Source organism: Monocercomonoides exilis (assembly GCF_001643675.1).
Source record: "Monocercomonoides exilis strain PA203 chromosome Unknown scaffold17-1647472, whole genome shotgun sequence".
NCBI lineage: Eukaryota > Preaxostyla > Oxymonadida > Polymastigidae > Monocercomonoides > Monocercomonoides exilis.
In genome coordinates this window covers 1053551-1078654 of record NW_027150562.1, presented here as the reverse complement: position 1 = coordinate 1078654, position 25104 = coordinate 1053551, and the positions used below count along the sequence as shown (strand labels likewise).

The 25104-nt window shown below is 40.4% G+C and overlaps 6 protein-coding genes across 6 annotated transcripts; 3 read left to right on the top strand and 3 right to left on the bottom strand.

Annotated features, from left to right (window-relative positions):
* Nucleotides 1-607: 607 nt before the first annotated feature.
* On the top strand, nt 608-1132 carry MONOS_13575 (putative Uncharacterized transposase-like protein; the record flags this gene model as incomplete). Its single annotated transcript, XM_067866289.1, has 1 exon — nt 608-1132. One exon carries the CDS (start codon nt 608-610, stop codon nt 1130-1132), a length of 525 nt encoding a protein of 174 aa, XP_067729297.1.
* A 57-nt stretch (nt 1133-1189) lies between these two features.
* Nucleotides 1190-1423, top strand: MONOS_13574 (uncharacterized protein; the record flags this gene model as incomplete). The annotated part of the gene is made up of 1 exon (XM_067866288.1): nt 1190-1423. One exon carries the CDS (start codon nt 1190-1192, stop codon nt 1421-1423), a length of 234 nt encoding a protein of 77 aa, XP_067729296.1.
* Nucleotides 1424-1831: 408 nt separating this feature from the next.
* Nucleotides 1832-3423, bottom strand: MONOS_13573 (uncharacterized protein). Its single transcript, XM_067866287.1, has 3 exons — nt 3283-3423; nt 2587-3185; nt 1832-2495 (listed from the first exon to the last, which is right to left on the bottom strand). The coding sequence occupies exons 1-3, from the start codon at nt 3412-3414 to the stop codon at nt 2291-2293; spliced, it is 936 nt and encodes a 311-aa protein (XP_067729295.1). The 5' UTR covers nt 3415-3423; the 3' UTR covers nt 1832-2290.
* Nucleotides 3424-3426: 3 nt separating this feature from the next.
* MONOS_17450 (uncharacterized protein) lies at nt 3427-4187 on the top strand. Its single transcript, XM_067870372.1, has 2 exons — nt 3427-3915; nt 4012-4187. The coding sequence occupies exons 1-2, from the start codon at nt 3444-3446 to the stop codon at nt 4170-4172; spliced, it is 633 nt and encodes a 210-aa protein (XP_067729294.1). The 5' UTR covers nt 3427-3443; the 3' UTR covers nt 4173-4187.
* A 2-nt stretch (nt 4188-4189) lies between these two features.
* MONOS_13572 (putative secretion-regulating guanine nucleotide exchange factor) lies at nt 4190-16939 on the bottom strand. The gene is made up of 5 exons (XM_067866286.1): nt 16924-16939; nt 16328-16816; nt 16119-16250; nt 10213-16004; nt 4190-9474 (listed from the first exon to the last, which is right to left on the bottom strand). The coding sequence occupies exons 1-5, from the start codon at nt 16928-16930 to the stop codon at nt 4426-4428; spliced, it is 11469 nt and encodes a 3822-aa protein (XP_067729293.1). The 5' UTR covers nt 16931-16939; the 3' UTR covers nt 4190-4425.
* Nucleotides 16940-17274: 335 nt separating this feature from the next.
* Nucleotides 17275-23930, bottom strand: MONOS_13571 (Rab, unspecified Rab-like protein). The gene is made up of 4 exons (XM_067866285.1): nt 23775-23930; nt 23603-23723; nt 23365-23545; nt 17275-23318 (listed from the first exon to the last, which is right to left on the bottom strand). Exons 1-4 carry the CDS (start codon nt 23887-23889, stop codon nt 17553-17555), a joined length of 6183 nt encoding a protein of 2060 aa, XP_067729292.1. The 5' UTR covers nt 23890-23930; the 3' UTR covers nt 17275-17552.
* Between the last annotated feature and the right edge of the window lie 1174 nt (nt 23931-25104).

Genomic DNA, 25104 nt, shown 5'->3' with positions numbered 1-25104 from the left:
TTCTAGTTTTTTTCCACATATTAAAAACAAAGTTTTCCAATTGCATTCATCTTAAAAATTTGATCAAAAGGAATTCAAAAATAAATAAAAGAAGAATAAACCATATCAAAAAAAAAACTATGAATATTTCATCAATGAGAGGGGAACTATTGTGAAAAAGTCAAATAATAACGATCAATGCAACTGAGGCAAAATGAAAGTGTATCGGAACTCTCAATTTTGCACAATAAAATAGTGAAAGTCATTTACGTTATATATTGATTCAATATGCAAATTTTCAGCTAACGGAAAGTCTTTTTTAGAAGTTTAAAAAAACATGGAAAAGTCAAAAAAATTCTAATCTATGGTTTATGATTAAAAAAGTTTAATGGCAAGATCTGAAGAGGAAAAAAATAGTCAAACAGTATTTCGATTGAAAATGATCTTCCATGATAAAGAAGAAACGTGGAATTGGTTTTTCAAACGTTTTCAAGAGTTCGCTACCAAGGATTGCCCTAAATGCAGAAGCAAAAGGAGAATCAGGGAGGAAACAGAAGGTTACAAATATCTTTGGTGTCAAACTTGCCGAAAAAAAACCTCAATATTTAAAAATTCCGTATCTTCCAAAATGAAACTACCAATAAATATAGTTTTGCAGATTCTATTATACTATTGGATTGGAATTGGATTAAAACAAATTCATTTGCTGACGGGTGTTTCATATCCAACTATTGGTTACTGGACAAGCGTTGTGAGAGGTGCGTGTACACAAATTTGGAACGAAACGATGCCGAAATTAGGAGGACCAGGAAAATACGTCGAAATAGATGAGGCTGTTTGGAGGAGAAGGAAATATGGAAGAGGAAGAAAGAAGGATTTGCTGTGGATTTTCGGAGGAGTTGAGAGGAAGGAAGGAGGAGGAGCTGGAACAAATTTTGTTATCATCGTGCCAGACAGGAAAAAAGAAACATTGATCCCTATTATTCAAGAAAGGATATTAGCAGGCACAACAATTATTAGTGATGAATGGAAAAGCTATAATTGTCTGAAAGATATTGGTTATGAACATATAACGGTCTGTCATAAAAGGAACTTCAAAGACCCAGAAACAGGTGCTTGCACCAATTCCGTTAAAGGGTTGTGGAGTCATTGAAGAGCGTTTTTTCCAAAGCATGGAGTAAGGAAAACATTCATTGCTGATTGTTTATCCATGTGGCTTGTTCAAAGGAATCTTAAACCAAGTTTTGCTGATATTTTGCAAAAAATGATTCATTTTATTCCAGAAGAAAAATCCATTATTGCTGATGAAGAAATTGATTTTTCAGAAAATGAAGAAATTCCTGATGCTGACGATATACTGCATGGGCCGCGTGATGATGAAAAAGAAGAAGATTCAAATAGCGTTGATGACGGAGAGGATGCTTCTAATTATTCTGATGAATAAGCAGAAATTTTCATTTGATCAGCTTTAATAAAAAATTATTGAAAGTTTTTTTAACGTTTTCCGACAACTTTTTTCACATTTCAATACTTTATAATATACCTCTGTGACATGACAAAAGAAAATTGAAAAAATGACAAAATGACTGACAAGATATTTATGACTTGTCAAAAAGGGTTATTTATAATGATTTCATAATTCTTAATTACTATAATAATTAATTTGAAAATCTTCATGAAATAATTCTTATTATTTTGTAAAAATTAAAATAAAAATAAAATGATCAGGTTCCCAATATTTATTTAATTTGTCACGAAATGTCAGTTGAGGAATATTTTTGTCACAATTTGTCATTGACAGTCACTGACGGTCACTGACGGTAGCTGACAAAAGAGAAAAATCGACAAAATATTACGGATGCTATCAACAAATCTTTTCCATAGTGCTTTGAAAAGTCTTTAAAAGTTTTAGCAATAGTTTATTTTATATTAATTTATGAAAAAAAAATTTTTTTTTTTATTGTGACAGACGAGGCTTCAAGTTATTTGTCAGGTCACAGAGGTATACTTTATAAACACAAAAGAAATCAATAGAAACAAGAATAATCATAATTTGAAAGTTCCGATATTCTTTTAATTTGCCGCAACTGAAAATGATGCAACAATAACTTTCTATTTTTCAAATTTATTTTTTGTCCAAGCAAAAAAAAAATTATCTTTTCCTTTTTTACGTTTCAATTTTTCAGAAGTAATAACATGAATAAATATCTCAAAACAAATTGAGAGCATTATTGTAATATCTTCAACTTTTATTTTGTTCAATATGTATGTGCGAAGTGAAATGCTGTTGAAAAAACATTTGTAAATTTATTTAATCAACTTTATCTTTTTCATCTCCATCTTTTTTATCTTCGTCCTCTTCTTCTCCTTCCTCCTCTTCTTCCCCTTCTTCATCATCATTTATTTCTTCAACAGTTGCTTGCTGGCGACGTGGTTGCCCGTCTTGCTGAGCTGCAGCTCCCTGTGCCATTTGTTGAGGCATTGGCATTTTTTTTGTTAAATGTTGCATTACCATCCTAAATGAATATCAAATAAATAAGTTTTGCAAAATAATTGATAAAAATAAACAAATTATTAACTTCAACTTTAATTCAGTTGAACACAAACATCATTATAAGAGGTAACATAGTACTAAATGGATTTGGTTTTTGAATAACAAATTTATTTCCGGTAACAATAAATGCAGATTGTTCATCTAAATCATCAAAACAACCAATAATATCTTCAACATGGACGCTGAGTTGCTGAAGATTCTCAACTTGCTCCGAGGGCACTTTACTTGAAGGTAAAATATATACTGTGAAAACGTTATTTGGATGAAGAATTAAATGCGCAACAGAATTAACATTTGGAAGTTTGATGAAGGTTGAGTAAAGATCACCATCCGCAAAATGAGAAACTGTAAGATTAAGAACCAATTCTGGTTCAAGCTGTAGCTCATCTTTTGCTTCTTCATCTTTTGCGTCTTTTGCTTCTTCGCCATTAGAACTTGTTTCGTCTGACTGACCTTCCTTACCATTATTTTGTTCTGAGGCAAATGGTATATCGCTCATGTAAAGCTCGACAGTCTGATTATTCGCAGGCTTCAGTATCAATCTTTTTGACAAACTTTCCATTGTCTTTACGTTTATGATTGAAAGATTAAAAGTCTGAGCCTCTTTTCCGATAGGGCGAATTCTAGCTGTCCATTCAAGTGGTTCAATTTCCTTTGTAAAAGTTAATAATAAAAAAATGATAACAATTTGGTCCCATTTGCACAAAAACACAAATAAAAAATAAGAATCGGAAAAATTGATATCAAACTGATGTCTTCAAATTCTGTTTTGAAAACTTTAAATCCCAAGATGAAACTAAATAATTTTCCAAGGTCCATGGTTTGGACCCAAATAACGATGCGGTAGCAGACGAGATCAAGCACAAAAAGAAAAATGTCATTTGATCTTTACCAATCTATGAAAACGTAAATGGAAATAGAAAAAAATACCTACTCTGAATTGAGTTTGGATAATAAAGATTCAATAAATTCGTTAGAGTTTGATGATGTTGAATGTTGCCACGGAAATCGAGAATCTAAAATTGGTAGAGGTTGTCTAACAATATTAAACGATAAATTGTGCTGGTTTCACAAATCAGTTGATAATTCCGGAGCAATGACACACACAACCATTCAACCAATAACAATTTTTTATTCAAACATTTGTCTTCAAGGAGTTTTAAAAGAAGACATTGAAATTCAATCTGCTTTATTTATTCAAATTTTCAACGATGACGAAAGTGAAGATGAAGAAGTAGTGCCAACATATTCACATTTGAAGGAAGAAAATAAAGAAAATGCGTTCGAACCAAAAGAAAACTTGGAAACATCGTCGTCTCCATCTGATCTTTCAATTAAAAACGATCCTTCTTTATATTGGTTTATTTTATCAAAAGAAAATGGTTTAGTGATATAAATATAGCATTTTTTTAAAAATATATTTATAATTCGTCTTTCAACCATTTTTTTCTGCTTTGATTTTTTTTATTCTATTTCAGCAATAAAAGCTTCTGAATTTGTTTCAAAAATGCAAAGTTTACTTCCACCACCAGAAGATGAAAGTTCAGATGGATCAGATGATCTTGATTTCACTGGTGAGGGAAGGACGGAGTGCTGCGAAGACGAAGAAGTTAAATTTTCTTTAGATAGCGAGAAATAAAAAGAAGAAAAAAAATCTATGCATAATTAACTTTATTTTTGTTTTCATTTGGGATTATAATTTCAGAAAAATAATTGAAAAAAAGCAGTACATTGTTAGAAATGAATGAATGAATCTTGGTTAGAAGTTATAAAATAGAATGAAGAGAGAAGCTATGAGTTGCTAGATAGTTAAACAAAGAACAAAGTTCAAAACACATTGATAAAAAAAATTAACCTTAAAAAAAAATGTTGTTTTCCCATCTTTCATTAAGTTATTCAATCATTAAGCTTATGCAGCACCGACTTGCAATTACACCCATAACACGAACCATAGCACTATCGGCAGCTTTTTGAACATCCAAAGTACCATCCACAAACGATGACGTGCGAGTTATGAATGGACCGTTGCTGCCGGCTGCCCCTGCGCTAGATGCGTTGGAGTCCATGATGTTCCCATCGCCACACACAAGCAGTCTGCCAGATGCAGTGAGGGCAAGAGTTGTTGAATGTGAAAGTGCAGCAGAGACAATGGTTTCACCTGCACACACCTCAAGCGGCACGCGAGTGGGCATCGGCAGATGGCCTGCTCGCTCTGATGGGATGCCGGCCTGGCCTTTGTCGTTCATGCCCCAAATGTAGAGATCGCCGTGGTTGGTGATGGCTGCAGAGTGGAATGAGCCAGCAACCACAACGGAAACTGGAGTGTGGTCGAAATAAAGCTTTGGCAAAGCTGTTGGGATTGGTAGGACAGATGGGCAGAGTTTTGAAGGGATACCCAACTGGCACACAAAGTTTGTTCCACAGACGAGCACATCTCCAGAAGTGGTGAGGAAGAGAGAGTGGGAGATACCAGCAGCACAGTTGATGATGCGATGTGGGCCAAAGATTCCATATGGCATCATTCTCTTTGCAGCAGCTGTTCTGGTCGGTCTTTCGCTTCCAGCAGTTGACCCAAGTGTAGTGGAAGCACGAGGCGTGTAAGAGATGCGCTGCTTTGGCGAAGATGTGTTGAAGCCACGAAGAAGTAACGGCGAGTTCTGCTGACCACGAATGATCTTCTCCTCAGCATCAACTTCCGCGCGAGCGTCAGATTCGATCTTCTTTAGGAATTCCTGATGCTCCTCTGCAAGATAGAAGTCGCGCAAAGAAGCAGCGGTCAGTTCTGTAGGCTGTGAACGTGATATGAAGTCGTTCACACCCAACTGGCCTTTGTCGTTCAAGCCCCATGCAAAGACACGTCCAGCATCTGTCACTGCAATTACGTGGCTGGCACCGCATGAGTATGAGATAACCTTCCCGCTGATGGCAGGACGAGACGAAATGGACAAAGTGCGGTTGGGTTTTGAGGGAGAGAGTGTACGATCACGGATGTTAGGCGATGTTGGCGAGGGAGTAGTTGTTGAAACCAGAGACGATGAAGCTCCAAGCCCACCCATCGGTGAAGATACAGTTGACAACAGAGAGGACGTCGGAGAAGAAGAAAGTGATGCTGTCGAAGAAACTGAGGAAAGAACACCGCTAGCAGAAGAGGAGGAGGAAGCAGAAGAAGAAGGATGAATGACTTCTCCTTCCAAGCCACGTACAATACCCCAATCCATCCATCTCATCCTTCCAGTTTGCACAGCCGATGGAAGAAGACGCGAGCGGCGCTCAATTGCTTCAAGAAGCATCTGCTCCTCTTCGTCCTCTTCTTCAGTCTCAAATGGATTCTGGTGCTGTTCTGACTCGATGCTGAGAGAAGTAGATGGAGGATACACACCAGCTGCAGTCTTTGAAGCCAGTAATTTGATTGCAGATGCTCTCTGTTTCTCTCTCTCTGCTTCCTGTTCGTCAATCATTCCTCTGCCAAGCTCTCCGTGTTCGTTGCTTCCAAATGTCACAAGAACTCCTTCTGATGTCTTTGCCACGAAGAATCTGTGTCCTGCTTTCACATCCACAAATCGAACATCGTCGCCTAGATCTTCCACAAACGCTTGCTCTGGCTCCTCTGACTGCGACATCAGCCACAAAACACCATCGTCTGCTGTGATGGCAGCAGTGATAACCTCATCTGAGTCAATGGCCAGACAACGTGCAACAGCCGAGAAGCGAGTCTTGCCATCAACATTAAGTGGAGACCAGTGTGGCGTTTGATGTGGAATGGAGATTGCCAAGCTCAGTCCACTTCTTGCCATCTTTGACATCGGCTCTGGCTCTGCAGCCTCACTAATTGCGCTGGAATCACTCAATTCTAGATCTCCTAACTTCTTCGGGCTTCCAGTTTCTTCGGACTCTTTATCGCTCAACCAATCACCAATTCCGTCCATCAGCAAAGCACTTCCCTGCGCTCCGTGATCACGAAGTGCTTCAATATTTGCTGTGAGGTCTGGATCGGCTGCGCCTGTTCTTCCTCTTCCTGCGAGAGAAAGCAGTCTCTTTCTTGCAGCAAGTGTGGCAAATCCAGTGGTGATTGTCAACCGTGCTGTGTTGGGGAACGGCGGGCAGCGGAGGAGGATGTTGAGAGCATCACATGCCCACGAGAATGCTTGGTGTGTTGGAGTGGCAACTGGAATCGCAATTGAGAGTGTGGAGACATTTGAAGTCAGCTGCATCTGGTCAGCTGGGAACGGCAGAAGCATCGCTGGTTCAAAAGAAAGATATGGCAAGATTGCATTTTTCAAGTCTCGCAAAGCGGACAAGGCTGGTCCATATGGCGATGCAGTTGGCCCGCTTTCATTGAGTGGAGACATCACATTCGTCATGACAGCAACAAGAAGTTTCTGGACGCTTTCAGCGGTTGGTGGAGCTTCGAGAACTTCTTTCACTTCTTCAGTCGAATTTCCACTTTGCTGTGCTGCTTGTGCATTTACAAGTTGCTCGATGTTGATGTACTGCAAGATGACAGAGATCACTTGAATGAGTGCAGAGACTGCGCCAGCCGCCAGAACACCTTTCATTTTGTTTGCGATGGCTGATGGCAAAGGTGCAATTGATGATGTGTCCAGTGCAGAAGCAGAGAGGAGTGCACCAATGTTTGATCCCGCGTGGGTCGAGCGGCGAGAAGAGCGGAGGCTCAGCGAGCCCATCGTTGATGAAAGGCCAGTCTGTCCATACGAAGAGCCACTCGATGAAGAGGACGTTGGTGCTGAAGCAGCACGTGTGACAATCTGAGAAAGCGCATACGTCGCCACACTCAACTCCAGCTCTGTTCTCTTCTTGATCACACCTTCACACATCTTCCCCTGTTTAATTGCAGAGTCAACTGCAGCCAGCTTCATTGCTGTGGCGGCTGCTGTTGGTGCAACAACTGAAGCAGCTGAGTCGCCAACTGCAATCAGTGCAGAAAGAGCACGAACTGTGCAGCGTGAGGCATTTATCTGTTCTTCTTCCTTGGGATTCCACACTGGAATGACAAACTCCACTTTCTTTTGTTGCGATGGCTGAGACACTGGCTTCTTTTGAATTGGGCGTTTTTCAGTGCGAGTGACTGTCTTTTTGACGGGCTTCGTAACTTTGACTGTTTTTGTGACTTGGACCATCTTCTTGACAAGTATTGGTTTTTTCACTTTGACAATCTTCTTCTGTCCAGTTGGCTTCTTAACTTTGACAATCTCTTTGACAATCTTCTTTTGTGGAACAATCTTCTTCACAAGCTTCTTGACAATCCTCTTCGTTGGCTTTTCTTCTGTTTTTGCTTCTTCTGTTGATTCTGTGTCTTCAGCTTCTTTCTCTTCTTCTGATGCTTCTTCTTTCTTCTCCTCATCTTCTTCTTTATTTTCCTCTGTTTCTTCATCTTTCTTCTCTTCTTCCTCTTTCTCTTCTTCTTCTTTCTTCTCTTCTGACTCGCCTTCCTCCTTTTCCTCCTTTTCCTCCTCTGTCTCGTCTTCTTTCTTCTCTTCTGTTTCATCTTCACCTTCCTTCTTCTCTTCATCTTCACCTTCTTTCACTTCTTCTTTAGCTTCCTCCTCTTCTTCTTTCTTTTCCTCTTCTGCTCCTTCTTCTGTTTCTTCCTCTTTCTTCTCTTCGTCTTCTTCGTCCTCTTCTTTCTTTTCTTCTGTTTCTTCTTTATTTTCCTCTTCCTCTCCTTCTTTCTTCTCTTCTTCGCTCTTCTCGTCTTCTTCTTTCTCTTTCTCTTTCTCTTTCTCTTCTTCTTCTTTTTCTTCGCTCTCAGCTGATATGTCTTCTTCTACCTCTTCCTCTTCTTCAACCTCCACATCTTCCTCAATCTCCTTTTCTACTTCTTCTTCCACTTCCTCTTCTTCATCCTCTTCAATCTCTTCTTCGTGTTCCTCATCCATCACTTCTTGCTCCTCTTCAACAACTTGCTCTTCCTCAACCTCTTCTTCCTCTTCCACCTCTTCGGTAACTTCAACCTCCTCAAATTCTTCTCCTTCTCCTCCTTCAACTTTGCCTTCTTCCTTCATCTTGCTTCCCTCTTCTCCTTTCTTCACATCGTTTTCATTAGCAGATTCGTCACACAAACCAACCAGCGCTGTCTTCGGTGCGTCTGCCGAGACACACACCATTCGAATGGCTGTCCTTAGAAGAGAAATAACACCGTTGCTCGATGAAATCTCGTCTGCCCATGCTCTGTTGGGCGCCTCCGCAAAGCGGCTCAGCAGAGAGCTCAGCTGAAGCGACGAGGCGACATCCAAAGGAGAGAGAAGAGACGATGACTGTTCTGATTTTGGTTCTTCAAAAGATGAAAGAGAAGATGATGAAGAAGCTGATGATTCTGGAGCAGGAACCATCTTTTTAACCATCTTCTTTTCCATTTTCTTGACTGGCTTCATAACTTTCTCCTTAACAACAACTGTTTCCTTCACAATCTTCTTTTGTGGAACTATTTTTTTGACCATTTTCTTGACCATCCGCTTTTCTGTTGCTGGTTTTTTCTCCTCTTCGCCTTCTTTCTTTTCCTCTGTTTCTTCATCTTTCTTCTCTTCTTCCTCTTTCTCTTCTTCTTCTTCTTTCTTTTCCTCTTCTTTCTTCTCTTCTGACTCGCCTTCCTCCTTTTCCTCCTTTTCCTCCTCTGTCTCGTCTTCTTTCTTCTCTTCTGTTTCATCTTCACCTTCCTTCTTCTCTTCATCTTCACCTTCTTTCACTTCTTCTTTAGCTTCCTCCTCTTCTTCTTTCTTTTCCTCTTCTGCTCCTTCTTCTGTTTCTTCCTCTTTCTTCTCTTCGTCTTCTTCGTCCTCTTCTTTCTTTTCTTCTTCAGTGCTTTCAACCGGAACTTCCTCTTCAACTTCCTCTTCCACCTCCATCTCGACCATTTCTTCCACTTCTTTCTCCACTTCCTTTTCAACATCTTCTTCCACTTCTTCTTCTGTCTCGACTTCAACCTCTTCTTCGACTTCGGTCTCAATCATTTTTTCTTCTACCGCATCCTCTTTCACTTCCATTTCCTGCACAGCTCCGCATTTATCTCCCTCTTCTCCTTTCGCTTTGCTCTCTCTTTCCTCTCTTGCCAGTTCCTTCTCATTCTCCCATCCTTTCGTCTTCCAATGAGCTGTCTGTGCTGCCTGCACAAGTGATGCAACAGCAGCAGACACACCTCCGCCTCTCCCGACAGCCTCCATCTTCTCCTCTGCCCCATTCACACTCGCATCAAGGAATGACAGGCAGAAGCGGAGACTGCAGCGTCCAGCATACTCACTCAGCATGCGAGATGCGTTGCAGTCAGCCAAAGTGAACAGGAACGAGGAGTTTGTGTCATACGAGGCAGAGTTCGAAATCAGGGCGATTGAAGATGCAATGGCCTTTGAACCGCACACTTGGCAAAGAGCAGCCACGTAGAGGATGACAGAGCGAACAGAAGATGGGGAAATGGACGACAGGAATGAACGATGAGTAGAGAAGAGCGATGTGTTTGAGGCAGCACGCATCGAGTTCGGTGAGCGCAATGAGCCGTGCGGAGACATTCTGTGTGATGTCTGCAGCTGAGAGGCGTTGATGTGGTAGAGAAGATTCTGCTTGAACAGCTCCACCACAAACTCGTTGTCGTCAAACGTATCTTCTTCGTCCTTTTCTGAATCGTCGTTGTCATCTTTATCTTCTGTCTCTTCTTCTGTCTCGTCCACTTCTTTGATAACGCATCCTTCCTCTTCTGAGATCGCATCAGTTGCAATCGAATTATTTTTCTTTTCATTCTTCTTTGTCTTATCACCTTTATTTCCTGAAGCTGCTTTCAATGCACTGAGATGGCTGGTGTAAGTGACAAGGGTGAGAATAGCTCCGCTGTTGCACAGATCATCCTGGACAGGCGCTGATGATGCCGCCAACACAGCAAGCATGCTGAGAGAAGAGGACAAATACTCCACAATCTCCTCTTCTGGCTGTGGTGGTGCACTCAAGGGAGCATCAGAAGAGCATTCAGAAGCAGATGCATTTGCTGAAGATGAAGATGAAGAAGACGATGCTGATGCAGAAGAAGCACCAATTCCACACAACGAGAACAAGAACGTGGAATATGCAAGCAATGCTGCTGGGCCATCAGCCTCAATAGCCATCTTCTCGAACTGTTGATCCTTCTTATGTTGATTAATCATCTTGAAGATCGTTGCGCACTGTGTTTTGTTGTCAGTCTCTGTGCTGTGCACTGAATGGCGCTGCAACAACGTAAACAGAGCAGCCAGGGTGCGCGCGCCAAACCGGTTGAAGAGAAGGCCGGATGGTCTTTGCTTGCACTCAGCAGCTGAAGAAGCAGACGTGTGGCAAAGTGCCTTGAGATCCTCAAATGGAACAAGAAGCGTCTCTGCAATGTCATTCAGTCCGCCATTGGCTGCAACAGCTACATCGAGTGGAGTGTCATTCACTTGTGCAGCTGATCCACCGCGGTAGATGCTGTTGGGAGAGCCCATTGGCGACTCTGATCCACGTCCAGCAGACAAAGGCGACCCAACTGGAGACAATGAGGAGCTGCCCAATCCATAACCAGCACTGCTGTACTTGCGTGCAGGTGGAGGAGACAAAGAACGAATAGCGAAGTCTCCCTCGCCAGCTTCGATGCTGAGCATCTTGTTGAGCACAGCACAGCCCAGTTCTCTCAGACGCACGCCGTCGCTGACCAAAGGATGAGAGCGGATCCACATCAGAAGAGGTGCAACAGTTGAAGAGCGGAAGAAGCAGAGCAGTTCAAAGGCCTTTGTCACCAGCTCGTTGCAGCTGGTGCAGTTAAATGTGGGTTTCGCACGGCATTCAGAAGAAGTTGATGAAGCAGCAGCAGAAGAAGAGGCAGAAGCAGAAGCTGATGCAGATGAAGATGCAGAGCATTCTTCTTTCTCCTTTTCAGCTTGACTCTTTTCGCTCTCTTGCTCATTCTCTGGCTCTTTTTCTTGTTCTTTTTCCTGTTCTGGTTCTTTTTCACATGCTTCACCAGAAGTTTCATTTTCTGTCTCCTTCTTTTCCTCTTCAATCACTTTGTCTGATTCGCATTCTTTCTCTTCGCACTTCTTTTCCTCTTCTTTTGGCTTCTCCTGTTCTTTTTCAGCTGGCTCCGTTTTTTCCTCTTTTCCCGCTTTGCAATCCACACACGCAAACGCACCAGCAGCAAACGGAATAAGCGCTTCTGGTCCATTTGCATTCAGCGAGACAGACTGAAGCACATCAACAACACCTTCGTTTGCATACAGGAAATGCACAACATCAAAGCATAGCAGAACAATCTCGCGCGGTTCTTCTCTTTTACACGTTGTTTCCTTTCCATTCTCCTCGGAAGATGAGGCAGAACAGTCCGCATTGATGATTTCTCGGCATCTGTTGATGGTAGCAAACACAAAGTGCAGCAAGGGGAATAAGAAAGAGTGCTTCTGTGGTTCTGCAGGAAGTGCATTCACAGCCAGAATCAAGCAGAGGAAGATCAAGTTCTTGCTGGGCAGATAGTACGCTCCATTCTGAGTTGTCTGTGAGAATTTCGCTTCTTCTGCTTCCAGCTCCTTCACCACAAACGGCGCCAAGCGCAAGCCAAAGCGGCAAAGCAAGGCAGCCACGTGGCACGCAGCCAGCTGAGCAGTCAGCAATTCAGATGATGCGCCAGGGAATGTGAGTGATGTGCTCATCAGCTGTGTCATCTGTCCCTCAGCATTGCCGCCAAACACACTCTGTGGAAGGCGCATGATGTCTGCCCTTTGCGCAACAGAGAGTCTTCTGCGAGATGCTGCAAGAGGAGAATTCGGTGTCTGTGTACCTGAACGCTGCGATCTACCTCTCACGCTCAAGCGAGGTGATAATCCAACGCCAAACTTTGGTGTGGTGGCGGGTGTGGTGAACTGTGAAGACACACCTCCAGCGGATGCAGCAGCAGATTGGACGCTGGCTGACAGAGAGGACGAGCCAGAGGTGATGGCGATCTGAAGCAAGGTGGATGAAGAAATAGAAAGATCTTCATTTGGAAGAGATGGAAGAGACAAGAAGCAGGAGAACAGTGCTGAGATTCCATTGTGTGACTCGAGATGATCCAGAACAGATGGAGTAAACACAGAGAGCGAGCGAAGTGTGTCACACACAAACGACAATGTTGAGTACTTCCTGTCAATGAAAGTGGCTGGATCAGCAGATGCAGGCACAGCCAGTGAGACAGCGTTCCTGTAGCAGGCGTCTGATACATCACACAGGCCCTTGCACAACACAGGCGACACACCGCAGATCATCAGAGAGGAGTGTGTAGCGTTGTTCTGGGCAGACTTGGCGATGAAGAAGAGAGGGAGAACAGCATCCAAAAATGACTGAGTGGAAGGAAGGCTGCGCAAGTGTGACACCAGCGGAGGAATCAGCTGTGCAGAGAGAAGACCGAACAGTGAGGCACACAGCTGGTGGATGCGAGTTCCTGCTGATGCAACGGACTTTTTGGTGTTTGGCTGTGCAGACGTTGAAGATGCGCTCTCTGAGGATGGAGTGAACGATGCTTCTGATCCAGAGCTCGCAGAAGATGAAGAAGCGGATGCTGAAGATGGAGTGAATGACGGGATGAGTGTGGCTGTTGAGGAGAACGAGGTGCTCCACCCAGCGATAGCTTGATGAACAGGCAGAGGTGGAATGAACCGTGTCTGTTCTGGTGGCAGAGCAGCAGCCAATGAAAGCAGAACTTTCACACCGTCCAAGCGAACAAAGGCGATTCTTGTGACAACATCACTCAGAAGTGTGGAGAGTGTGTGTAAGACACCTGGAAATACCATCAATAGAGCTTCCATTGGAGCAGCACGAAGCAACTCAGAAGGAGATGGGATCTCGCTGGGAAGCGATGGAACCACAAAGGAAGCAAATTGCTCCTGGACACCAATATCATCAAATGAATCAACAGTTTCTGAGGCGCTTTGCTCTTGTTCTGCTGAGCTTTCTCCCTTTTCTGTTTCTTGTTCAGCGCACGAGCACTTTGAAGAGCCTTGTTTCTTTTTCTCTTCTCCATTTTCATTGCATTCCTTGCAGTCTCTATTGTGCAACTGGAGGATTGCAATAAGCGAAGGCATCGATTTCGACCCAAGCTGCTGCAGAAGAGCAGCAGACATCTCGTTCAATGGCTCCAATTGTGGGTCAAATTGCAATTCGTTCAAAAGCTCCTTCTCATCTTCATAGTATTCTTCATCTTTTGCTGATGCAGATGACGAGGCATTTGTTTTCTCAGCCTCTGAACTCTCTTTGTTTGCTTCATCTGTTCCCTCCTTCTTCCCTTCCTCTTCTTCATCTTTTCCGTTCTCTGATGCAAACACTGGGAAATCAGCCACCAGCACTGACAGCATATCAACGCATCCGTTTGTGATGAGCAAGTTCTGTGAGCTTGTAACAGTCGTCTGCAGCGTCTCATCATCCAGCGATGGGCGAGTGACTGTGATGCCCAGCTGAATAAGCGCATGCAGCAGGGAAATAGTGAACACTCCACAAAGTGCGGTGTTTGATGCGCATTTCACTTTGGCACATTCTTTTTTCTCTTCTTCTTTGTCTTCTTCGCATTCCTTTTTGCACTGTTTGTTTCTTTGATCCCAAATGCGTTTGGTGCATCGTTCGATCAGGCCAGCCAGTGGGACAGTTCCGCCTTCGTGCACAAAATGTGCTGTGCTGATGAAGTCGTCCACAAAACAGACAGCAATCAAAGCCAGCTTGACATCAACCAGCGCAGAGTTCAAATACGAATAGCTGATTGGAACAATACACTTGCTCTGTTCTTGCTCCTCTGTTTCTTTCTCTTTCTCTTTCTCTTTCTCCTCTTCTTCCACATACGAAGCCATTTCTGACAGGATCATCAGAAGTTTTGAGGGGCATCCTCTTGTTGCAGCCATCGGTGCTGCGTGTTCACGCTTGGTGGTCAAACCACGCAGAATCGCTGCTATTTGGCGCAGCGGACGGAAGGGGGTGGGGAAACGCTTGCTTTTCAGACATATTTCTGAATGGCATGATTCAGAAGAAGAAGAAGAAGAAGATGCAGACGCTGATGCTGATGAGCAAGCAGATGAAGTCAACAATGAAGAATCCAGATAGAAGCATTGTGCAGCATCAAACAGAGGAGAAGATGGGAGGCCAAAGACCGAAAGGCACATGAACAGGGCGTCGAGTCCTTTCTCTCTCACAAACAGCAAATAGAGTGCTTCGTATGTCGGAAGAGGAAGAATCTTCTTCGGCTGCTCTGCCTCTTCACTGCCTTCTGCAGACGATTCCTGAGAGGAAGAGCTTGAAGCAGACGCAGACGCAGAAGATGAAGAAGAAGAAGTAGTAGCTCCTTCAGACTCATTCGATCCCTCGCTCCACAGTGCAGACATGAATCTGGGGATAAGCGAGCGATACGCCTCAGCCGTCTTTGGCGGGGAGAGCACAAAGCGCAGCGCCTCCAGCGACGCCATGGCGAGACCTGGCTGAATGGACGCGTTGGCTTTGATGCGGCTGATGAGCAGCGGAAGGATGGAAGAGTGGATCTGCTGGATGAGCAGAGACAAGCAGAGGACACAGCGCATTTGAAGAGACACACGCTCAGATAAAGTGAAGGACATCGCACTGTCTTCATCAAGAATATCCTCATCGTCGGTGGTTGCTTCAGAAGAAGTTGAAGAAGAAGAGGAGGAAGAAGCAGAAGCAGAAGCAGTAGATGAGGATGATGATGATGATGATGATGAAGTTGGATGTAAATCTCCTTCAACCACACACGGCAGGTGGAACGGGCGCACAACATCGACTGCCTTTGCCACAATTTCTGCCAGTTGTGTTTGGTTGGCTGAGGAAAGCACGCCTTCCTGTCTCACAAACAAAGACAGCACGGAGCTCGAGGCACAGATCAGAAGATAGCGCTGCAGCTGGAGAGCGATGTTCGGAATGAACTTGCTCAGATCTTGTTCGGATTGCTCTTCTTGTGCTGCCTCAGGCTTCTTTTCGTCTTCGGGTTTAGCTTCAGTTTCGGCTTCAGTTTCGGCTTTGTCTTCCTCTTTGGCTTCTGTTTCAGTTTCGGTTTCAGTTTTAGGTTCAGCTTTTTCTTCCTCTGATGTTTTTTCTTCTGAGGAATTTTCGTTTTCGCTTTCGCTTTCTTTTTCTTTTTCCTCTTCTTTCGGAGCATCTGTTTCAGTTTCATTCGATTGTGTCTCGCTTTTTTCCTCTGTCACTTTGGCTTCTTCTTCTTCTTTTTCGCTGTCATTTTCCTTCTTGTCTTCTTTAGTGCTTTCTTTTTTTTGGGTCATTTTGATTTCTTCGCTTGCCTTTTGCATTGCCTGTGTTGCCAATAAAACACCTCCTCCGCTGAGAAACTGCTGTTGCGCTTTTTTGTTGTCTTCAAGCAGCGACCCCATCACAAACATGGCATCGCTTGCAATGGAAGGTTCTGTTGGCATCCAAGCGCTCAAAGTCGCTATCATCACGCTCACTCCGTTTTCGCTTAGAGCTACGCTACGATTTTGTTCTTTAATTTCAAAAACAAAATAAGGAATTTAAAAAAAAAAATAAATTTTGAAAAACAAAAGCAAAGGAAAGTTCAAATTTTTACAAAATTAAACGTTTACGCAGCATTTCAAACCATCACTTTCGACAAGTTTATTCAGTGAATGACAAGCAGGTTTTAAGATAGTAAGAGGTGAAGTGGGTTTATTAATGAGGTGAATAATAACAGGAATTATATCACAATCCGCAGCCAACTCCTGATTTGATTCTTAAATATATATATATATTATGAAAAATCACAAAAAAGTTATGTTAAAAAAAGAATATTAACAAGAAGAAACATACGACGTTGGATAACTCTTACATGAACTGCCATAAGTAAGCCTATCATGTGTTCTTTTTCTTGGACAGAAAACGTATGAAGTTTTCTGCACAAAGCTTTATATAATGGTCTTGAGTCAAGGCATGTTCGCTTTGCGCATTTTGAAATGTCTCGAAAATACATTAGGAATTTCATTGAATGAAGTATCATCAAAGATTCATCGGATCCACAAAGTGCAGTTGTCAAATTCTTGACTAATATAACACCTTCATCAACTCCAGTTGGTGTGAGTTCCAAAGCAAATATTGCATCGGCTAAAGCCTGTGCTTTTGCTCGATCAATTTCAAGAACGTCAGCAAGGTTTGTAACAAGTAGTTCTTTCTTTTTATGTTGGATAAATACGTTACATAAGTTTGTTTGAGTACCAAGAAATTGTAAAAATAGTTGAACAAGTTCCTCTCTTGTTCCAGTCTCACGAAGTAGCGTGACAAATTCAGGGCTCCAAGATGAATCTGCGTAAAAAGCATTTGTTGCAAACATATTGAAAATGCATTTATATAAATATAATTAAAAAATAAATTGTTTATAAAACTTGCATAACGCAATAAAAAAGGAAAACCTTCCATTAATGATCAACTATACCAATTTATGTATGAAGTGTTTTTCATCAAAAAAGAAAATAAACATTTGCATTTATTTATTCAATCCAAAGCTTTGAATAAAATGTTCTAAAGAAAGAAGCATTTAAAATGAGAGAAAGAAATAATTGCTCGACAACATTTCCGACTCATTTTTTTTTAACAATTTTTCAAGTAATATTATAACTGCAACTTTGGATGTTTATTTGAATTTGATTTTCGACAGTCATTCACATACAACTTTTGTTGAGTTTTATTTTATCAAATTTCATTTAGGTTAATTTTCCTTATCAACTTTTTATAATTACTTCATAACAAAGAATGTTATTTGCTTTTGATAGGAAAACATAATATTTGGAGAACAAAAAATAATTCACTTATTTTGAAAAATGAAAACAAATTATTTAAAATATGGAGAAATGAGAAGTATTTTTATTCTTGTTAATCCAAAAAAATAACATCTTTCATTTTTAAAATTCGCAAACTCCATTCCATAAGCAATGCTTTCATATTCATTTGTATTTAAATAATGTCAGATAAAACTTACTGAAGCCAGTTCAACGAAAAAGATCAACATATAACTGAATGAAAAGAAATATTTCATGAATTTTCAAAGGCAAGCATTTGCCCACAATTCAAGATATCCATCTATGATAGATACAATCGACTCTTCTTCTTCGCTAGTCAGTTTATGTTTCACTGCAATTTTTGTTGCATGAAACCTCGGCGTGTCGGTTGGTTTGACATGAACAATTTCTGTCAATCCATTTGGAAGCGACAAACTTAGCGAAAAAAGAGCGCCTTTTGAAGAAGAGGAGGAAGAGGAAGAAGTGCGAGTTTTGACTGATGAAGCGTCTGACTGCTTTGCTAACAATGGCAATGGTGGTGTTTGAATAGGCATTGGAGAAGTCTCATTCGAAGAAAGAGTCTTCAATGCATCGCTCATCCCTTCTTCAGCTTGATTCTGCTTCGAAGAACTCGAATTTTCATTGGTAAATTCAGATACAATGCTTTGTGAATCGCTTTTTTGTTCACAAAAAACAGATTTTTCCGCCATGCTTTTATAATCTTCACACATTTCATCATTGCTTTCTCTGCTTTCTTTGCTTTCTCTGCTTTCTCTACTTTCTCTGCTTTCTTTGCTTTCCTCGATTTTATCATCAATCTTACTCTCATTTTCATTTTCGCCAACCTCCTTCAACTCCAATTGTCCATTCTCCTTCTCCTTCCATCTCCTTTTAATCAACTTCACATTTTCGAGCAGCACATTCTGTTCCGCCTGCTTCAGCCCCCACGTCTGCGCAACCGAATGTGCTGCGAATTCAGGGTCAGTGCTTTTTGTGATGCGGAGTGTGGTTGATCTCGTAGCAGACAGCTGAATGGTGATAAATCCAATGCACTCGTCACGCGTCTTTGGCTGCACAAAGGGATACGGATCGGAAGAGAACACAAGGGAAGGAGAGGAAAGAAGAGAGGAAGAGGAAGAGGAAGAAGGAGAAAAAAGAAGAGAGGGAGAAGGAGAGAGAGAACGAGAAGGAGAGGAAAGAAGTGATTGTGAGTGAGAAGAAGGACTGAATGGAAAAGCAGGAGGAAGCAAAGAGGGTGACAGATGAGAAAAAGAGAATTGTGGCTTAGCTGAAGGAGAAGCTATTGCACTTTCTGTAATTTTTGATTGTTTCTCGAGTGTTTGTGATGTTTCAGCGTTTCGAGTGTCGTTTGGTTGAAAAATCGTTTTTGTGGATGCAGAACTGGGCATTGGTCTTGATGCTAACTCTTGTTCAGTGTCTTCTTTATCTTTTTCTTCTCCACCTTCATCGTCTTCGTTGCCATCTTCTTCCACATTCTCTTTTTCTTCATTTTCTTCATTATCATTTTCTTCTTCTTTTATTTCATCTTCTTCGCTTTCTTCTTTTTCTTCAAATTTTTCTTCGTCTTGACCTTCGTCCCCTTCTTCCTCTTTCTTTTGAGCATTCGAATTTTCTGTTTCATTTTTCTCTGTCTTTTCATCTGAAATATCCTTTTCATCTTTATCATCGCCTTCTTCATTGAACATTTCTCTTGATTGCTCAGGAAACGGTTTATAACCTTCTTCGGGAAGAGAAGAAGTCTCAATTTGACTCATTTGTGTTGGATTCAATGAATAATTCCCCTTCCCTTTCCCCTTCCCTTTCTTCTTGTTCATCAGTTTTTGCCTTTCTACTATTTCTCCTTTTGTTGGAGGAAGCAGCGTCGCTGAGATCTTCGAGTGACGAGGGCGCCAGATGTTGAAAGAAGGAGGGAAGAAAGGCACGGAATGAGGACTTGACTGAAGCGAAGACTGAAACACTTCAGAAGAAAGTGACGAATTTTGAGGAGGAGGAAGAGGAGTAGGAGAAGAAGAAAGAGAAGAGGAGGAAGAGGAAGATGGTGATAATGATGGAGATTGCAATGAAACAGGCAAATTTCTATTTGAATTGACATCATTTTTATTCTTCAAAGAGGAAAACCTGTCAGTTTCAGGAGTGAGCAGATGCCCCTTTCTACTCATTTTCGTCCTCTGTGCAATTGAAAGTGTGCGAGATGAGGGAGATTCCGAGAAAGAAGCAACCATCGCAGCTTCTGAAGGAGAAAGCGATGAACGTTGAATGGAACTCTTGTGGAGGCGTGAGGGGCTGTAAAGAAGATTTCCAGTGGGTGAAGAGCTTGTTTCATTTGAAGAAGAAGAATTAAAAAATGAAGAAGAAGAATATGAAGAAGAAGATGATGATGATGAAGATGATGACGATGAAGTGTTTCTGAGCATTGAAGAAGCAGGCGACGAAGGCAGAACAGAAGACTCGCTGTCTTCTTTGCTGAATGTCTCAGCTGACGAGACACGATATCCTTCGTTTGGCTCGCGGAACAAAGTTGGATGGTTGATCGATGCTCTGATGACTTCAGAGGAGATGGTTGTGAGACGAGGAGTCGGCGACGGCATTGTGTGGCGCTGCTGAAGTGAAGAGCGCTTTGGTGTGGTGTGTGGCGAGTATGGTGTGTGTGTTGAATGTGATGGATGTGATGTATGTGATGATGATGATGAATTGAATCGGAATGAAGAGAGAGAGGAAGAGGAACTTGGATTAGAATATGAAGAGGAAGAGGAAGAGGAAGAGGAAGATGAACCGTGAAATGATTTCGGAAAATGAGTCGGGGTTGTTGGAGTCGTTGGAGTTGTTGTTGATTCGGAAGGAATGGTTGACAAGGAGGCTGAATCAAAGCACGAAGGAAGCACAGAAGGTGATGGAATGGCTGTTGATTGAGAAGAAGACACAGATGCAGAAGCAGATGCTGAAGATGAAGGTGAGTCATTTAAAGATATGCTCTTTCTTGTTTCTGTTCCAGTTTTATCTTTCCCTGTCGCTTCATTTGGCATATGATCTTTTTCAAATCTTTGCCATGAAGTTTGCATGTCACATTCTTGCTGATTATTTCCCAATGAAAAATCAGAAGATGATTGCTGTGCGAATCCACTCGAACGGCTGTCACTGGTAGAATTGCTTGCCACAAGCGACTGCGATGCCAACGATTTCGAGGAGTTTCTCAGCTGGCATTTTGTTCTCAAAGAAATTGGCGTGCTGCTTTTGATTGACGCCAACGGGACATCAACAACTGGAACGACTGCTCCGTTGGGGTAGCGGCTGAACTTCGATATTCGGAGATTCGGAGTCAGGAAAAACGATGGGCTGATCGACGAAAAAGAAGGTTGAGTATTTTTTTGTTGAGGTTGCTGCTGCTGCTGCTGTTGTTGTTGTGTTCTGACTGATGAAGGCGTTGATGGTTGTGAAGAAGTCGAGGTTAAATCCAGAGAACTTAGTTGTGTTAACAGACCATCAGCTGAATTTGGCTGCTGCATCACATTCGAATCTGACTTTTTGCGAGCTTTCTTTTTTCTTGTTCGTTTTGCGATTGACAATTGGCTTTCTTTGCAAATTTGAGATTGAGATTCTTTTTCATCACAATTGTTTTCTTCTTTTTCTTCTTTTTCTTCTTTTTCATCCTTTTCTTTTCCCTCTTTTCCTTCTTTTTCTGAAAGCTGATCGTTTTCTTTCAAGGAACGTGCTTTCTTTTTTAGTAATTTCTTCTTTTTCGACTTCTTTTTTGCTTTCAACATTTTTTCTTCTTGTGATTTCAAGTCATTTTCAACAGGAATATCGTCATTTTCATTGTCAACTATTTGACCAATCAGTTCTTCTTCACAATTTGTTTTTTCGCTCAAAAGGCTCTTCTTCTTCTTCTTCTTCTTTTTCTTTTTCTTCTTTCGTTTAACTTCTTTCAAGCTGCAATCTTCCTCAAAATCATCTTCTTCTTCTTTCTCTTCAGATGCTTCTTGGCCATCTTTGCTTTCTTGTGCCTTCTCGAATTCTCTTTCGCTGTTCATGCTTTCTTTCACATCACATTGAAAATGAACTGACAAATCATCGTCTTCACCAGCGGCTTCGAATTCCTTTGAACAGAAAATTCCCTCTTCTGTTTGTGGCTCTTCTGCATCACAGGCATTTCCCACATGTTTGCCATCATCTGATTCTTTGCATTCACATTCACTCAATTCTCCTGAATCATTGAACGGTTCAATGGAATCCTCAGCATTTTCGCATGGTTTTTCTTCTTTGAGCACAGCATCCAAGCAAAGTCTGCTTCCTTCAGTTGTTTTTTCCTCATCTGTTGCAAAAACATCTGATGTTATAAAACTTTCGCTTGAGAGCTCAAATTCTTCCATTTTCTCGTCTTCAGCCTGATTTTCTGGATCCTCTTCCTCTTTGTCATTTCTTTGCTTTTCAAAACTGTAAGTAATTTCTGTGGTGTCTTCGTTTTCTTCTGCTGCGTCGTTTGATAACTTTTGTTTTTTTCCTTTCCTTTTGCGCTTTTGCAATGGTAAAGATGTCATCTTCTTTGGCTGCTTTTCTTCTTCAATAAGTTTTCTGTCTGCGCTGTTTAACTGCTCTCCTTTCTTTAAATGCTTCTTTTTGTTGGGTTTCGGCTTTTGTTTTGATAATAATTTCGGTTTTGCTCTCATTTTAAAGCTTTGAGCTTGCTTTATCGATAAATTGTCATCTTCTTCATTTTCTGTCTCTTCTTTTTGAAGCTCTTCTTCAACTGCATCTGCTTCTTGTGATGAATCTTTTGACTTCATCTGTCTAGCTTTCGCTTTTGGTTTTGGTTTCTTAGCAATTCTATTGTTTTTGCTTTCTTCAGCTTCAGTCGATGCTTCTGTGTCATGTTTGCTTTCATCGACAGCATCTTCTTTTTCTTTCTCGTATAAGCAGCCAACCTTTTCTCTGATTGCTTCGCTTGTTGTTGCTGTGGGAATATTCCTTATTTCTTGGCTATCACTTTGCATTTCCTCTGTTTTTGTTGTTTTGCTATCGCAAGCAGTTTCAATGGAACGATGGCTGTTTCCATCACCTTGAAGCAAATGACCTGATTTGAACAGCTTTTCTTGCTCTGTTTCATCGAGAGATTGGCTTGGCTCTTCATCCAAATGCTTTTGCTCTGACTTTAAATCAGCATTGCTTTCCTTTTCCTTCATTTTATTTTGAGGAATGTGAAGAAGATTGTTTTTTGCAACGTTATTGTAAGTTACAACATCTGGATTTCTCTGAAATGACTCTTCAATATTCATTTTCAGTCGGATCAACGCTTCTTCCAGCTCCATTTGCGATGCTTCTTCGAGCTCGTCTTTCCTTTCTTTTCGATTCTTCCTCTTCAAAATGCTAATTTGGCTGGTTGGCTCGTTTCTCACCTCAGAATTCTCCTCGCTTGACTCACAGCCATCGCTCAGACTGGACTCTTCTGCCATCTGTTGTGTCTGCTCCGGTTGGTTACTTTTCTGCACACTGCTTCTGGCATCACTGGCATTTCTGTGTGAGCTTTGTTTCTTTCCCTTGTTTTGCTGAATGTTTGAAATTTTTTTCGCAGTTGTCACGAAAACTGGTCTTTTAGAAATCTCCTTTTCAAGGTTTTCATCATTATTGCTGTATGCTTTTTTCTCATTTTCTTCTTCTTCTGCATCGTCGTTGTCGTTGTCATTGTCTTCAGTTTCTTCAACAAGGATTAATTCTTTTGGAGTTTGCTCAATTGCAATTCTATTTTTCTTTTTCTTTTTCTTTTTCTTCTTAATCTTTCTAATCACAAGCGGTTCAGAACTATCATCTACTTCTTTGTCTTCAGTATCTTCTTCGTATTCTTCACTACTTTGCGAGTCAAGCAGCATTTTTTCGATGGTGCCTTTTTTTTCTTTCATAAGCTCAGATGTTTTGGCAGCATTCAGTAAAAAGATTTTCAGCAACGGTATATTGCAATTATCAAGAGCGGAAACTTCAATAAAGTTTAATTTTTTTTGCTTCGTAATTGTCATTGCCTAAATATTCTTTTTCATAAAAGACAAATTGAAAAAATTTACAAACATCTTTCAGAGAAACTTGACACATTTCAGCCAAGTCTGTTTTTGTTCCAACCAGAAAACAAATGCACGAAGACTCTTTTGATTTTTCAAGAATGCTGAACCATTTTTGATTCAATGAATCAAAAGAAGATTTTTTCGAAAAATCAAAAAGAAACAAAATTATATCAATGAAAGGAAGAATGCTTAAATATCGATAAGTGATGACTTTTGCATAAAAAATAAGAATAAAATAACCACACCGACTTAAAATCGAAAAATTTTCATCGGAATTCTCGTAAAAATAAAAAATTGATTCTTTTCCAATCAATAGCTTCCAAATTAGAAAATTGTTTTTAAATTCTTTGATGTTTTTCAGAAAATCTCATAAAAAGAACAGACATTTATGATTGTTTGAAATTTATTATAGCAAACCACTTTCAATGGTTGAACATTCTTTTGCATCAATTGCCAAAATGAGTGAAGTTTTTCCAACAAAATGATCGCCAATCACTAATACATTTGTTTTACTTACAATTTCTTCATTCATATAAAAACTTTACCTTTTCCTATTAGAATAAATAGAAAAAAAGCATTTCAAATATACCCATAGCATTAACTATTCTGAACCTCAGGAAATTCTTCTGTTGTAAATTTCCAAGAGAAAAAATAAAAATAATACTCATGTGTGCTTTCTCTTTAAAAGAAATTTAAAAAAAGCAATGAAATGGAATGATAAGAAAAGGAAATAAAAATTGGAAAAAGACATAAATACATTGAAAAAAGTTTTTATTTTTAATTTTCTTCATGTGCTGTTCAACTGTTTGTCTGTTTTTATTTTTTTATTAGACCTTTTTCGTTTCAATTTATGATACTTGCAAAGAATGAGTGATTGTGAATTGGAAAGGATTAATTTGATTTGATTAAGTCAAATATGATTTTACTCAATCAGAATCTTGATCACTTTCAAATTTTGTTATATACCACTTTCGATCGACAATATTTTGTTTGTCCTTTATAGTTTGATATTTGCATTTTGGGGTATTAAGACTTTCTTTAAACTTATTATTAATGTTTTTTTCGATATTTTTGCTAACTATCAAATTTAATAACTGCTTCTGATTCGGATCGAATCAGCTGGACAAAATCAATTTTTTGTGAACGAAGTATATTGTGCCAAAGAAAAAAACCAACAATATATATTTATTTTTATCTCGTTTTAGCTTTTACAACTTTGGTTTTTTGAATATCACTTCGATTTAACATCAAAACTGCAATATGGACTAATATGATTTTTATTCATAATTTTTTGAAACATCAGAATTTTTTTAAAGAAAAAAAAATTGTTAAATATGAATAATTGTTATTTATGAATGATTTGAAACATGTCATTAAATATGAATGAATGATATGAAGATATAAAAGCACTGAGAATAAGATTCAACGTATTTTATTGTGAATTGAAAACAGGAAATTGTATTCTATCTTGAGACGGAGTTACAAATGAAGCTAAAGAACCAAAAGAAAAGCTTCTTTCGTTCTCGGAGTTCATTTGAGATTTAAAGGGTGATTGATTTGAAGATGTTGAATTTAATGAAGGAATTGACGATGAAGATGATATTGTTGATGCTGATCGAGGAGAATCTTCCAAGATCGAAAAAGAAGAAGATTGAATTGTTTCAAAATTTGGAGACGATGATAAAAATGATATAAAAGGATTTGTTGAGTTTGTTGAGTTTGTTGAGTTTGTTGAGTTTGTTGAGTT

What these genes read in the sequence shown, in the direction of transcription:
- MONOS_13572 (XM_067866286.1), bottom strand. An exon ending in TAAACTTGTCGAAAGTGATG is followed by an intron (nt 16,005 to 16,118) that starts GTTTGAAATGCT and finishes TTGAAATTAAAG; the next exon opens with AACAAAATCGTAGCGTAGCT. An exon ending in AAGGATGCGTTATCAAAGAA is followed by an intron (nt 9,475 to 10,212) that starts GTGGACGAGACA and finishes GTCGAAGAAGAG; the next exon opens with GTTGAAGTCGAGACAGAAGA.
- MONOS_13573 (XM_067866287.1), bottom strand. Translation starts at nt 3,414, where the DNA reads ATGACATTTTTCTTTTTGTGCTTGATCTCGTCTGCTACCGCATCGTTA. An exon ending in AACAGAATTTGAAGACATCA is followed by an intron (nt 3,186 to 3,282) that starts GTTTGATATCAA and finishes ACTTTTACAAAG; the next exon opens with GAAATTGAACCACTTGAATG. An exon ending in ATGTTACCTCTTATAATGAT is followed by an intron (nt 2,496 to 2,586) that starts GTTTGTGTTCAA and finishes ATATTCATTTAG; the next exon opens with GATGGTAATGCAACATTTAA.
- MONOS_17450 (XM_067870372.1), top strand. Translation starts at nt 3,444, where the DNA reads ATGGAAATAGAAAAAAATACCTACTCTGAATTGAGTTTGGATAATAAA. An exon ending in TATTTTATCAAAAGAAAATG is followed by an intron (nt 3,916 to 4,011) that starts GTTTAGTGATAT and finishes ATTCTATTTCAG; the next exon opens with CAATAAAAGCTTCTGAATTT.
- MONOS_13571 (XM_067866285.1), bottom strand. Translation starts at nt 23,889, where the DNA reads ATGAATGAAGAAATTGTAAGTAAAACAAATGTATTAGTGATTGGCGAT. An exon ending in ATGTTCAACCATTGAAAGTG is followed by an intron (nt 23,724 to 23,774) that starts GTTTGCTATAAT and finishes TCTTTTTATGAG; the next exon opens with ATTTTCTGAAAAACATCAAA. An exon ending in AATTTTTCGATTTTAAGTCG is followed by an intron (nt 23,546 to 23,602) that starts GTGTGGTTATTT and finishes TCGATATTTAAG; the next exon opens with CATTCTTCCTTTCATTGATA.